General features: G+C 40.1%; 1 protein-coding gene across 2 annotated transcripts in view; it reads right to left on the minus strand.

Moving 5' to 3' along the window:
* The window catches only part of fam131c (family with sequence similarity 131 member C), a 31,425-nt gene that overhangs the window by 2,061 nt on the left and 13,968 nt on the right, over positions 1-15,396 (minus strand). For both annotated transcript variants that reach the window (XM_034145338.1, XM_034145337.1), the window contains exons 3-6: positions 13,301-13,365; positions 8,354-8,438; positions 2,919-3,137; positions 2,570-2,659 (exon numbers count right to left, since the gene is read on the minus strand). In XM_034145338.1, the coding sequence (XP_034001229.1) occupies positions 2,570-2,659; positions 2,919-3,137; positions 8,354-8,438; positions 13,301-13,365 (459 nt within the window). The remainder of the gene's footprint in view (positions 1-2,569; positions 2,660-2,918; positions 3,138-8,353; positions 8,439-13,300; positions 13,366-15,396) is intronic.

A 15,396-nucleotide genomic window follows, 5' to 3' on the forward strand; every position in this document is an offset into this window, starting at 1 on the left:
TTGTATGTAACAGCCTGAACAAATACTAGAACAATATGCATCCAAAACATATTAACAAAGTTTAAAAAAGAACCGGTATCATTTTTTGGTTTTTCGGAAAACCAAAAAACCGACGTTATTCAGTTTTTAAACCAAAACGGGAAAACAGATAAATTAACGTTTTGGTTTTGTTTGTATGATTTACGGATAATCCAGTGAATGCTGGGAAAACGAGGAGAAGCCGCATTATGAACACTGGCATTTGTTTTCAGAAGATATTATGATAGTGTCGTTCGTTCCGGTGCACTCCGACAGCATTAGCACTACATCGAGATTAAGATTAAACTAATTTATTTTGGGAACAGCCGCATATATGGAGTTAGCCATATGTGTGTAAATTACTGTTCATAAACATTTGAAAACAAATGCCGGTGTCGGACAGACACAAACACACCGAACACACAGAGCTGAGCTGAGCAGAGCACATACACACACACATCATGCGCCTTGGTGACTGACTGGACATCTCCTTCATAAAACTAATAAAAGGGGGAGTAATCGGGCAGTTCGATGTGTGTAGATGTGTGTGTATAGGTGTGTGTGGTTAACACGTAGCAGCCTGCAGTCACTCTTAAGCTGTTCTGATGAAGTTAAACACAGTCATACTGGTGCTGCACTTCTCAGAAGCGGAGTATACGTCCCGCTGCCTCCGGATGCTGCAGCCGTTTTAAGAAGTGAAGGAGGGTTTCCTTCTATAAAGCAGCTGCGGGCAGCAGATCGTGAGAGTCCCGGACATTAATTCATAGATCAAGGCAGACTGGTTTACTCTTCTGTTTTGCCAATCCGGTGCTTAAACAAATAGCTCTACACCCCTGGCCGACATGTCCTTAAAATGAAGTCCGAGTTTGAAATATATCTCAAATAATGTATGCACCACCATTTCCCCACATAAACATAACAGTCTGCAATCAAACGGTTGTCTCCTGTGCGCTCCTCTTCCTACTTGGCGCACCGGTAACATGCTCGTGTGCACGAGCTACTGGATGAAATAATATGACTGGTGGCATAGGTGCGAAAATTAAACACTTTTTGAAAAAATATTATGATAAAATATTTTTATATATTTATAATTCTGCAAATATTACGATAAACTCACAGCTATTTCGCGGCCCGGCAGTAACACCTCTGCGGCCCGGTACCGGTCCGCGGACCGGGGGTTGGGAACCCCTGCTCTAAGGGACCTTGGATATTTGGGCACAATTTCCTGGCAGAACTTTAACTGTGGAGAAATGTCACTCTGCATTCAACAGTCTCGGAAAGTATGACAATACATCAGTGCTTAGTAGGGATGTAACGATATATCGCGGTAAATAAATGTCTCAATACCGTCGTGAGACTGACAAAATCTACCGCGATTTTTTTAATTTTTGAAGAATAATTTCTTTTTTCTTTTAATAATTTTTTTTTTTTTAAACCTTTATTTAACCAGATGGTCCCATTGAGATCATCGATCTCTTTTTCAAGGGAGACCTGTCCAACATGGCAGCAAGTAGGTTACAACATGAACATAAAACAACAGATAACACAAAAGGACATCGTATTTACAGGGCTACATGTACATACCTAGAGACATTGACAAGTACCAACATCTCGCCCTGTGAATAAGCCTCACCTTCTTGGCAAAAACGGTATTGTTTTTGAAGTGCTGGAGAGACAATGCACAGTTTTACCCACTGCTGTCACCCCTGGCCAAAGCATATCTCTCTGTCCCAGCAACATCAGTACCAAGCAAGAGAGTTTTTTCCACAGCAACATCCAAACATCCCAGCTTCTACCTGGAAATGTGGACATGCTCATATTCCTAAAAGATAACCTTGATGATGTTGAGTGAGTGAGTTAGTGAGTTAGAGTTGAGTTACTTGAAAAACTAAAGTGAAACTTGATTTATTCTATTGCAGGGTCTGATTATTATATTCTTGACACTTTAAAATACTACTATCCTACTAAAATGCTGTACAAATCAGATTTATTATTTAATAAAGAAAAAAGAATTCAAGTAAAAAAAAAATGTAAAAAAAAATAATTCAATTTTTTTTCTTTATTTTTCAATATCGCGATATATCGTACCGTGGACTTTTTATCGCGATATTATCGTACCGTGAGTTTTTGGTATCGTTACATCCCTAGTGCTTAGTGTGGTAAAAAACGGAACAAAAATTAACAGCTGCACACATCCTGCTCATGATCTTTCTACTCCTGTGGGTTAGTGCAAACCAGGTGTTTAAGAATATATATATATATATATACACTCCTAAAACATGCTTTACAATTTATTGTCATGTCATATATTCCCGTAGCATTCATAAAATCAATTATGATGTGCAGGAATTGATTCAGTCTTGTGTTATTTGCCTCAAAACCCTATCCTTGCTGTTGAAGAAAGAAGATCCAATAAGGACTTTGATATTAAAGTCAATGTTTTAGTCTTTTGCTTGATTTGTATTCAGAAACAATGGATCTGCAAAGTTTGCTGTTTTACAATGAAAAGAGAAAAATAAGGACCAAAAGAAGCTCCTTTAACAGGACCAACCTTGTAAACTGGTGGAGGGCTGCTCTAAGCCGTCGGTCATCGACCACACATTCATGGCTGCCTCTGCCAGGGCAAACTGCTCTGCCACTCCTGTGAAACAAACACATTTAGTGCTCCTTTTCTCTGAAGTCTACCCCCAGTTGTTTTTTTCCTCCACAAACAAAGGGGAAGTCCAATAAGTGCACTCGATTCGAGTCACTGTCATGGCTCGTCTTAAGGACTATTGATTTTTGTAGATGCTCCCTCTATACAAGATAATCGAACAGAAACCACAACCCGAGGGATTTGAGCGACACTTCATCTCCAACATCTTATTTTTCTTCACTTCGATTCCCTCGTGTATTTTCACCTGCGGCGAAGCGAGCTTCCTTGATCTCGTCCGTCATTTGGGAGTAGAACTGTTCATCCTCCTGCAGCTCGGCACTCACCCCCCCCCAGGTCCATTTGCCCACGCCCCCCCCACTCTGGCCTCCTCCACCCCAACCCTTCCACTCAATCAGGTGGGCGACGCGCCCCTGGGCCATCGTCGTCGGCTTGGTGATGTGCTCCTTTATTGTGGCCACCACTCCTAAATGAGGGGAACAGATAGAAGGACACATGTTGATCAAGTGGATTAGGTGGACATACAGTAAGTGTGGTAGCAGAGGGAAGAAGGGGACAATCTGAGGGGAGGAGATAAAGTGATAGGCTACATGAAGGGGTGGACAGGAGAGGATGGAAGAGGGCAGAACATTGAAAAAAACAGCGATGGACGGGAAAATGGAAATGGAAAAAGAAGACACATGGAGGAATAAAATGGTTTTATATGTAGAGTGTACTTAAGGGAGAATACTTCAGAAAATCTAATATCCAATACTGATATAGAAAGAAGAGAATGGAGCATTTTGATCCTGTTGAAGTGTTAATCTGGTAAATATGGGGGCTAACTCTATTATTTTAAATGTTTTAGTGGGTTTTATTGACCAGCTTATATTATGCATTCTTTGCATCATATTTTTTTATCTTAGTGGCGTTTAGTTTCCATTTATTATGGCATTCTATCCCTGTTTTAATGTTAATTCTCTGTCTGTCTTCCCTCAGTGTAAAGCACTTTGTGTTGCATTTCTTGTATGAAAGATGGGATACAAATAAAGTTTGTTTTGTAATACTTGAATAGAAATTCTACACTTTCAGCATAATAAACACTTTTCTTTCTGCTTGTGCATTCCAATATGGAGCTCCATAAAAAATATAATTGGAGAAGATTGGAAATGACAGCACCCGAAGTGATTTTGGAGAGGATTGTAAATGTAATTGTTTATAACTGGCTGCACTTCGGCAGCGCTGAATGAAGGTCATTTAATAGAAGACTGAAAGAGAAAAAATATGATTAGAACTTGATATGAAAGAAATTATAGTGTATTTCAATTTCCACAAATTTAAATGAAATAACGGCAGAACACATTCTTTTATTTTTTTATTTTGTAATTAATTTCCAGCTCTATTTGGTTAAACTAGACCTGAGTAAAACTTGTTGAATGCCAGAGCTGTTTTAAAAGCTTTGTGGGAAAGTTATGTCTTTAAAAAGTCCATCAGCTCTCTGAATACTGAATTTTAAATGGCAGTGTTAACTGTAGCGTAACATAAACAAACAAATAAATAAAGTAACAGTGCATAAACTGTGGTTTTAAAAAGGGGCCCTATTATGCAAATGTTCAGGTTCAAATGTGTATGTTGTGTCTCTACTGTGACGTGTCTCCATGCTTTAATGTTCAAAAAGCTCTTTATTTCTCTCGTACTGCCTGTGCTGAAGCACCTCTTTTCACCCTCTGTCTGAAACCAGAGCCCAGTCTGCTCTGATTGGTTAGCTGGCCGGCTCTGTTGTGATTGGCTTAGAGATGTCCCGCCCCTTAGCCTATGACCTACAATGTGTTGGAGCACTAGCCAACATAAGCGCGAGTGTTACCTATAGATGTCATTATGTTACGGAAGTAAACGAAGTGTCCAATCGAGGCGTTCAGGCAGGGGGGTGGAGAGAAACCCCCTCTTAGCCTTTGCAGTATATTTTCATGCATAAAAAACAATATAACACACTAACTGAAAAGGATTGCCCCAAAAAGCACAACAGTGCCTCTTTAAGGTGGGTCCGACAGAACACTGGCACCAATCTGCATCTTTTCCTTTACTTTGTATGCAGTCGTACTGCCTCATGACTTTAGTTTTGTCTACATACACAACTCAAGCAACGTGACGTTTCAAGGCCTGTCTGTCACTTTCTATAAGGCTCAGAATATATTTTCTGTATGTGCTTAGTGCCGACTGTGAACATTCAATTAAATCTAATCAGAACCGCATCCATTTAGAAATAGATAAGGGCCTTTTTTCAGTAAGACAAGTCCAAGTGAAATCTCAGGCCCTAATTATTGTGACTGACTCAAATTCGCAGCCCTGTTGCTTTAACTAAATGGACTCTTGTCGAGCAGTATCTAATCTCTGCAGTAATATGTTATTCATAACCTGTAATCACTGGGCAAGTCTACAAAGGAGCCATCATCTCTTTTAATCACAGGAGACAAGGTCAGGAAGGTCTCGGGAAATGATGAGACGAAGCCAAAAGGAAAGGTTGAAAGGCAAAATGGAAAAAGAGAAAGAGGAGGAAAGGTTAAAGTAAGTAAGTAAAGTAAGCAGAACAAGGAGGAGGTTATAAGGGTGGCGGGAAAGTAATAGAGCCTTGGCTAATTGAAAGAGAAAGAAAAACCCTACATGGTATTTCTGTTTAAGTCCAACACCCAGAGGATGTGCTATCTCACTCTGCGTTCACACTGTGTTGACTGTAATGAGGCTCTGTTCTGGCTCAATGGTGAAGAAGCTACTGTATGTTTGCATCTATTCAAGTCATGTGCACTGAAAAAAATCCCATTTGTTGTATACATTGGATATTTTGGCATTACTGTCCGCACTTCAGTGTTAAAAGGGAGCAAATCATACTTGGCAAATGTCGCAGGCCACAGAATAATCATGTGTCCGAATTCAGAGGGAAGCAGCATGATAGCCAATTTCTCTGCTGATTAGTAGCTACAGTATAGTACAGCCAATATAGTATTGAAAACTGAAACTGCATGTCCCTACAGTATATTGGCCTGATAGGGTTATATTGCAGTGGATTATACATTTCAACTTCAACTATGAATGAAAGTTATATGAATTCCATTCTACTGTTTGTATACAAGAAGAAATATAGAAAAATGTCTAATTGCCAGTGTGAAGAAAATGAAAAGGATTGCATTATATTAGGTGTGTTAGCATGAAACTGCATTAACTGATTTCTTTGGGCCACTTAGGGGCAGCATATACACATAACCTGTATATATAATAAAGGTTATTGAGTGGATTTTCATTAAGAGTTTAGTTTCTAGCCACCTGTCAAATGTAAGTATTCACAAGCTCTGTTATGGATCTATTCAAACTGCTGAGGCCAATGTCCGACGCAAAAGTTAGCTGCTAAATCTGCACTATGCACGTCACCAACATTTGTGTCATATAAAATGTAACCAATCAAAAATGTTTTAACTGTCCAGCTGTAATGTCCCAGCTATAGTCAGTCTTTAGAGACTTATTTTTTAGAGGAATGGGCAGGATTGCCTGGATCTTAATGAAAGGTATCACCAATAATGTTGTGTTTTCCCCAAACAGCCTCCTTTGGTAGGTGGGGTTGTGGAGTTGCAGAAAACTAAATAATTATTGGTAAAACAAAACAATGTGTGTCATAGCCATGCAAGAATGTTATTTCCATCCATGTGCACTTGCTTAACATTGTTCTAATTTATTAACGAGGTCTAATTGTAGGAGAAACCGGTGAGTTAGGAAACCAGTTAATGATTGTATGCTGTAAGCAACGATTGGATTTTCCAGTCTTGTGTACTGTTTTGCTACAGTATACACATGGCTACACGTTTGAATGAAGACACCAGAGTCAGTCAGGAATAAGTCCCTTTGCAAAAATAGACAGAATGCATTATTGCATTATGTGAGGCGTGACTCCCTGCTGTATGTTGTGCGGAAACAGAGCGGATGAACAAACACAGACAGATGGACAAACATGAAGTGAGATGAAAGATGTAGGTGCTGCATTCAGAGCTTTGTTGTTTACCAGCCAATATGGGAATAATTCGAGAAAAATCTGATTTAATCGCATCCTAAAAGGGTAAAATGGGCAAGTGCTGTAAAATGCTGTTAGCAAGAAAAGAGTGTTAGTTTCAAGCTCCGGTGGGCTGAAACAATTAACTAAAATAGTCAAAGCTGCAGCCGTGACAGTGGTACAAAAAAAAACATGACATTTGGCAAACACTATTAGACAGTCAGCAGCCATGCTAGCAGCTCTGTGAGTTTGTACTATGGTCTCGTGGTGGTATTAGCTGAATGCTAACGTAAGCATGCTAACATGCAGAGGTTTAGCAGTAGTGATGTTGTGCTGAATTTAGACCACTCATGCTTTCAGTGTCATGCTTTCATAACTGAGGTATCACAGCTAGATGCTTGGTTAGGTTTAGATACAAATAAGTATTGCGTGTAGTTACGATGTTAAATATGTGACGTAGCATAGGACTAACCTAGCTTAACTTATATTTACTCAACGTGTTTACTTTTAGTTTCACAAACTCTGGTCTCCTGAGTAAAATTTGTGTCATTGTTTTACCTAGCCAACCAAAAACGACCTAAACTATAAGGACACCAGGTTCGAAACAGTGAACCATTTTCAACAAAGTGCTTCACGTTTAATGGCTAATTTAATTGATGGCCTTCTGATTAGACCAAATGTTCAACTTGTACGTGGAGAATATCTATTTGCTATGGCCATTATATTTGATGAGCATGTTCATGCTCATTTATCTCATAAACTAACTGGGTCTGCATGAAATCTGTTGAGCACCTGAATAATGTCATAGTGATAAACCCTTGGGATTTTTCAACACTATTAAATGTGTGGGCTTTAGCCGTTTGCTGTTAATAAAATCCCATTGGCGTGATACATCTATCAAACCACATCATGAAAAAGAGAACAAATGTTGCAATCTATTCGTCTTAGTATAATTATATTTGTACAACAATATTTGAGTTTGCACAGTGTGATCTGATTTGAGCAGTAAGGTTGTCAGTTGCACTTTGTGATTGCACAACTCTGTACAACTTGCTCCGCCAATTAACGTGATGACTGAAAAGCGATTAAGTCTGAGTAAATGTCAAAAAGCTTTTTCAATTTATTTTTTACTGGACCGGTTCTGTAAGTCTCAGAGCAGGTGTCAGCCCCTCAGCTGTCTGCCTGAATGTCTGTATTTATGTAATGTATTCATGAGGTTTTCACAGCCTTCATAATTATACTGTCAGGGTAATAGAGGAACTTTCACTGGTAAAAGTTCAGCAAAGCATAACACATTAGGTCTCATAATTAACCTCCCGCAGAGGGAAGGAAGAAGTGGAAATGAGGCAGACAGACGCAGGATGTAGAGTAGTGGATGCCAAAATCAAAAGCGAGGGAGAAAATCAAATGAGAGAAGAAAACATGTGTGAACTTCTACCTGATTGTTCACTCATGCCTGTCTGGGTACACTGGCATTACAGCATATGAGTAAGAGCGAGAAAAAGCATGAAGGAGATGGGAAATTACACCATCTCCAACGGTTACTAATGCAATTTCCTAGCTTGCTGCTCATCCAGCCCCATATATTGGATTCATAATGAAACACAACATGAACTAGAACGGGTATTGTACGTGCGTGTGTGCGTGCGCGCGCGTGTGTGTCTCACCCATCAAAGAGGAGGTAGCCAGCTGGCCGATATCATAGCCGCTGGTTTTATCGGCAACACTGCGGTTAGACGGATTCTGGCCATCCTGCATCATACAAGGCACAAGAAAAGCGAGAAAATCACATGTTTGTCATTGATGCAAGGTGAAAAACTTAGATAATAGCTTATTTTAGCTTGTGGCCTCTGTATTTCTGACATGGGTCTTTGATAGAGGGATTTTTCATCTCACAGTAAAGCAGTTTTTTATGATGTTTCAAACCATACAATCATAGAATTGTGAGCCTCCTATAGAGAGGAAAACAGCACAAACACCCATATTGGATCCTGAGTCCTGGATCCTGTGTCCTGGATCCTCTATCCTGAGTTCTGGATTTGAGTCCTGGACTTCGAGTCGTGGCTGAACCTGTCACTGTGGTCCTGCCGGGCTCTCATCATACTACTTCCCTGATGGCTCCCACAGGATGGTTGACATCCTCCTGGATGCATCTTCTTATTATAGACACATGCATTTCCAAACATTTGGTCTACCTATGCTGTAAAATGTATTATCTCTTCGATTTACACACGGCATCTATTGCACGTCTGTCCGTCCTGGGAGAGGGATCCCTCCTCTGTTGCTCTTCCTGAGGTTTCTCCCATGTTCCCCTTTAAACTGTGGGGTTTCTCTGGAAGTGTTTCCGTGTACGATGTGAGGGTCGAAGGACAGAGGGTGTCGTATTGTCATACTGATATTCTGTACAAACTGTGAAGTCCACTGAGACAAATGTAACATTTGTGATATTGGGCTATATAAATAAACATTGATTGATATCCTATACAAACACAGGCACAGTTACACACACCCTCCTTTGTGTATGACATTCTACATGTGATGACTCAACTAGTCACACACACAAACTGGTGATAATGACAATAAAAGCCAGCTTTTAAGGAATTCCTGCATTCACACTCAAGTGGAAGAATGTATTTTTGAACTCAAAACATTATTTAAATGGTATTCACAGCGAAGTAGCGGCAATCAGTTTGGAAAGAGAAACATAATTTCAAATACATTTCTCTCAGTTTATGGTGAGAGTATTCTGATAAAACAGTATACTGAGAGAAAAACCTTATATTTCTTTCAAAGATGTTGCAAGCAAAAACACATTATAAATAGTAAGTACATGTTTGCACATTAGTGCGAAGTTCCACTTCAAACTGTTTGAAATCAGTACAGATAAAAGTCACTGGAATTTGAAATGAATAAAGTGAAGAAAAAAAAAAAATTGTTTCCCTTGGGCAAATGAAGGCTGTTTTTGTTTTTCTAATTTTCTAAATCAACTGCATCATTGCCAGATGTGTGGTCACTGCAAACCCGTTTATACAACTGCTATTGTTTTCAAACAAAATTAAACATTATTTAATGACTGTTTTACAATTCTTGTTCAAACACCATTACATTTGGTGAACCACATTTAACAATTATTGTAAGACATGGTTTGGTAGGTTAAATCTTATTTTAACTTATGTTCTAAGCCAGGGGTAGCCAACACGGTGCCCGCGGGCACTTGGTTGCCCGCAGGGGCAACATGAGTCGCCCGCGGGGCATGTTCTAAAAATAGCTCGCCAAGCAAATCCAAAATGTATAAAATACACAAAACAAAAAAGGAAATGTAATTAAAAGAATCTACCCTATGCATAAACGAAACCTAAATCATAGCGAACTCTATCTACTTACTACAACTCTATATCTATCTAACACCCCTCCTCCCCCCACCCCCACAATGAATATCGACCAATCACGTTCTTGCTTGATTTGCGGGACCAGCGTTGCAGTCTGGAAGAAAAGCAATGTGGGCCACATGTGTTGTATAGGCTGGCATGATAGGCTGTTCAATGGGGCTGATGTGTTGTGTAGATTCTGCCAGAAGGAAAATCAGCGGGGAGGTGCCACATAGGGCAGAGTTTTACTGTGTGTGTTGCAACTTGCATATATATTTATTGCACTTGACGCACACGTATGGCGTAATTTCCACCTGGGACAGGGGGGAAATGTCCCCCGCTCTTTTCGAAATCCCGTTTGTGTCCCCCCACTTTACAAATATGTTTATTTTATTTTTTTAACGCAAGCCGTCATCGCCACGGAGGAGCACACAGCCTCTGTGAGCGAGCGAGACAGAGGGAGAGAGAGAGAGCGAGGGAGAGAGAGCGAGCGAGAGAGCTAGGGAGAGCATACCTTTATCTATTTAATATTATATTAAATAGATAAAGTAAGAAATCATTCCAATGTGTATAGGACAGTAAAAAAAACAAAAAACAGTTTGAAAGGGGAGTGATTAGTAAAATAAGCATAAATACAAAGAAAGAATGCTAACTAGGTAACATAAGATAAGAATAAACCAGTTTAAATGATTTGTTATTGGTTGTGATCATATTCTAAAGATGTTTGGATTATTGAAAAGTATACAGCTCCCTTTCATCTGAGAGCTGTATCCATCAATTCACCAGATTGATGCATTTCACTTCAACATTAAAAATAATCTTCCCGGGGGTGCATGCCCCCCGACCCCCCTAGAGGAGGTGAGGTCCCCCCTAGAGGAGGTTAGGACCCCCCTAGAGGAGGTGAGACCGTCCACCCCCAAATAAAGCAGGTTAAAATAATTAAATTGCATACATGTTCTTTTAGTAAACACTGCAAACGGGTCCCACAGACCCAAACAGCACACAAAGGTTAAAGGTCAGCATATCATAATGTTAAAATGTGCTAAATATATACACAGCAAAAAAAAAAAAAAAGAGGAGTAAAAGTAGCCCCCGACTTGTTTTATTTTTTAAAAGTAGCCCTTACCCTAAAAAAGGTTGGTGACCCCTGTTCTAAGCTAAGGTTGAGCTAAGTAACTTGTAGAGGCAAAGAAAGGTTTTAAAAAGGCTGGAAATTAACACATTGAATTCAGCAAATGCTTGTAATCTAGATAAAACATATGCTACTTTAGTAAATATCAGTAATAACGCCAATCTCCAAAGTCTCATTTTTTCCTGTGGCAGTAAAACCTTTAAGTGTCTATTGCTAGTAGCTTCCCAGCTAGCTAGCAATATGAGCTACAGGTAGCTTGACATCAAACTTGTAAATTCAAACAATTACTGTTTTGTTAGTTCGTCTTTACTTACAATAAATCATTTTATACAAGAGCTATATACATATGACCAGGGGCTAAAAATCAGCCCGGGACTCTCGACCGGCCCACTTCGTTACCGCTAGTAAATTGTCAATGGGGGGGGAGCGGGTGCTAGTGACTTATCCGACCGGCCCACCTCGGTACCGCAAGTAAGTCGGGGGGGGGGGGGGGGGGGGACACACACTAACGAAGCACGGTAAAAGTACGGTAAAAGTACAAATGATGGTAAATGTTAGTAAACTGTAAAGATAAATACAAATTTACCCTAAAGTAACAAGGGTAAAAAGTTCAATATTAAACATTTTGTAGAATTCTAGTGATGTTAATATTGTGAATAGACAAATATACAGAAAAAGCCTAATCTTGGTAATTTCACTCCAGAAACAAGCATGGGGATTGTGCTGGTGCCTGGCTGAGGAGCAGACTGAACATGTTGTTTGTTAAAAAGATATACACCGTAAAATAGAGCCAAACAGCTGCATTCATCTCACATCTCATAATTAGCAGATAATCATCTAAATAGCAAGTTAATCTGAGCCATGCTGTTTGTGTTAAAATAATTTCATATCCTTTATGCAGGCCCATAATGTGATCATTCTGATAATTTCACTTTCACTCGATCAGTAGAACTGTGCAGACAAACACTGAAAGGGTTAGTTCATCCTTATCACAGAGAAACATATTTTCTCTAATGGAATTAGTCATTTAGTTTTATTTTCCCAGATTTGAGATATTGTTCGTGCAAGTTTCTTCCTCTACCCCAATACAATTTAAATGAATGGAGTTTATATAATAGTGTACTGTAGTCAAGGATTATTGGAGAGAAAAACAAGTTATTTCAGTTCTCTACATAAAATGTTCCCAGAAACCACTAATAGCTTTACATGACCAAAATATATGACTGTGTTTTATGATCTGCTCACCACATTCTCTCCAACATCTGGACATTTGATTTATAATCTAGAACTATAATCTTTACATGTATTCTTTTTGAGTTAGTTATTTCATATATGTTTATGCACATTTGTTCCCAATCAGCTGTGGATATAATGCATCAATATTGGTTTTGCAATCATTTTTACATGATAAGTTGATCTGAGATAGCTTGTAATATTTGAACCAACTAACATTTTGTTTCGACACGACCACAGCCATCCAAAGCACACACATTACCTTTAATAGATGTCTTTTTAAAAAACATTAAAGCGTTTAACTTTGTCGATTTTTTTTAAATTGCCAACCCATTACTCTGCATAGTTCACAGAACTCAGCATCAGAGTTTTTTAGGGACTATATTTTTTCTCGAAAATAGCTATTCTAAGAGGCCCTACTATGCTTTGTGTGTTATATAGATTTTTGTCCAAAGGCTAAAATGTCAAAGTTCACGATAAAGGGAGTTTCTCTCCCACACTCTCCCCCCTACCTTAAACATTGCGATAGGACTCCTTTGTTTACTTCCATGACATAAAGACATCACTACGTAACACAATCGCTTCTATTGGCTAACTCTTAAACACATCGTAAGTGATGGGCTAAGGGACGGGACATCTTTACGCGGTTAACCAATCAGAGCAGACTGAGCTCTGGTTTCAGACAGAGGGTGAAAAGAGGTGCTGCAGCACAGGCAGTATGAGAAAAATAAAGAGCTTTTCAAACATTAAAGCATGTAAACATGTCACACTAGAGGCACTTTAAAACTGTTTTAACTCTGGGGCTTGGAGAATGTAAAAGCCAAAATGTGTAGCTTTCTGTTTAAATCTGCAAAGATCTATCTACAGTAAATGTGACTCACCTCGACAGATGATGGCTGACCCTCCACTGTCTGATCCTGCCGAACCGTCATGGGATAGTGGAGCTCTGCAAACACACACACACACACGCTTGTGTTAGATCCATGCTCTAACTGTGTCGTTAAGTGTGTCTCAGAGTCTTTAAAGTCAAACCCAGTTGTCTAATGGCCAGGGGTCAAGCGAGGCTCATATATAATGGATGAGAGACAAATAGACAACTGAAGCCTCTCCGTTTATTTGATTTTTAATTGATGAGGTCCAAATTAATGACAAGAGGAAATGAAGCGTAGGCTCAGAGGGAAGAAGAGTTAACATCATTAGACAGGTCAGTGGACACACACACACACACATTTACACGCAGGAATACAAACACACGCCTGGGGTTTCCCTTGGGATGTGTCGTCAAGACAATTGGCTGTCGCTATGGAAACGCGACAGCAACAGAAGGCGACTGATAGCCCTCCATTTACTTAAAGGTTTTCTGGTTATTACCCGTCCCCTTGTGTGTTATGTAGCTTTTTCTGCATGTCAACGGTCTGCAGAGTCACACACCCTCAAAGTACACCCTGTAGCGAGTACAACTCTAACACAGAAAAGACCTGTCTATGCTGCCGCAGAACGCCTCGTTGGAGATTTTTATTTTTCCTGAGTATGGGGACGTAACCATGCCCAGGTCCAAATGGACCAATCCGTGGAGCTCCTCACACACACACACACACACACTCACTCAGCCTTATCTTTTCTCAGCCGCACTACTCCGGAGTTTTGCCGGCACACACACTCACTCAGCCTTATCTTTTCTCAGGCTGTGAGTGTGTGGCGAACTGTGTGGCGAACAGCCTGGCTGTGAGTGTATGTGTGTGCTCAGGCTGAGTTCCGCGGTGTCTCGCTATCTCCAGGAAACGACACCAGTAATCCAGCTCACACTGTCCGCTCCTCGAGCCTCAAAGGGCGGAGCAGCGAGCCCTGCAATGTCCCGCCAACATGGCACCCAGACCCCTAACACCATTGTAACACATAATCACTGATGTTCCGCTGTAACGGTGGTGGACTCATCAGAACAGAGTGGGCGAGCTGACCAATCAGAGCACAGTGGGCTCACAGGGAGGGGGGGGCAGGAGCTCCAACAAGCCATTTAGGACAGAGAGTGAATACACATACTATACAGAGATGCTGTATGAGAAACCAATGTGAGTTTGGAACATTGAACAATGTAAATCTATTCTAGTAGACCTCAACAATGGAATTATGATCAGTAGAAATGGCCATGACATGGGACCTTTAAGTCACGATCTGGTCTCTGGCCTCATCGAATGATATTAGCAGGTCAAGAAAACCATCATGATTCCTGAACCATGAACACACTCACACACACTCCCGCTGTTCTCTTAGCTGTCTGTCTGACAGCTGCTTTCCCTCTGTCCTCCCAGCTTGAAAGCATTGCTCTCATCACCCTCTAAATTGTTTGAATCAGAGCCTTTCCTGAACAAAAGCAGTCTTTAGCAGACAAAATAAGGTGAGAAAAACATCACAGGCTAAGCTAAATGTATGAGAATGTGACATGAATGTTAAACACCCACACAATAAGGTATTTTTCGTTTTATTAGATCTTTTGAGGGCACAAATACATTTTAGTGTTATTCCTGAGAGGCACCCTGCTGTTTTTTTATCCGGACAACAAACACTAATATATTTCCACCTAGAGCAAGGACAAATAAGAGCCAGAAAATTGCAATCCATGTTGCATTTTCAAGTCACGACAAGTTGGAGATGAGCCTCGGATGGAGCCATCACATCCTAAAGCTACTGTTGTCTTCCGCTGATCCCCACAATCCCTATTATCAACCTCTCCCCCCCCTCCTTCCTCAAGTCTAATTCCTAAAGCAATCTCTGCACTTTGATCCAAAAAAGCTGCACAAATAAAAACTGATGAAAACAAGCTTTTTGGCTGAATTCTTCAATTTATGGTTACATGTTTCATCCTGCAGACACTTGCATTTAAAAAGAAATGGTGGTTGTTGACACCTCAGGGTTCTTGTTACTTTAATTATTCAGATTTTCAAGCATAATGTAACTTCTCCTCAATGTTTTCAGAATG

This window comes from Trematomus bernacchii, unplaced genomic scaffold (assembly GCF_902827165.1).
Source record: "Trematomus bernacchii unplaced genomic scaffold, fTreBer1.1, whole genome shotgun sequence".
In the NCBI taxonomy this organism is placed as follows: Eukaryota; Metazoa; Chordata; class Actinopteri; order Perciformes; family Nototheniidae; genus Trematomus; species Trematomus bernacchii.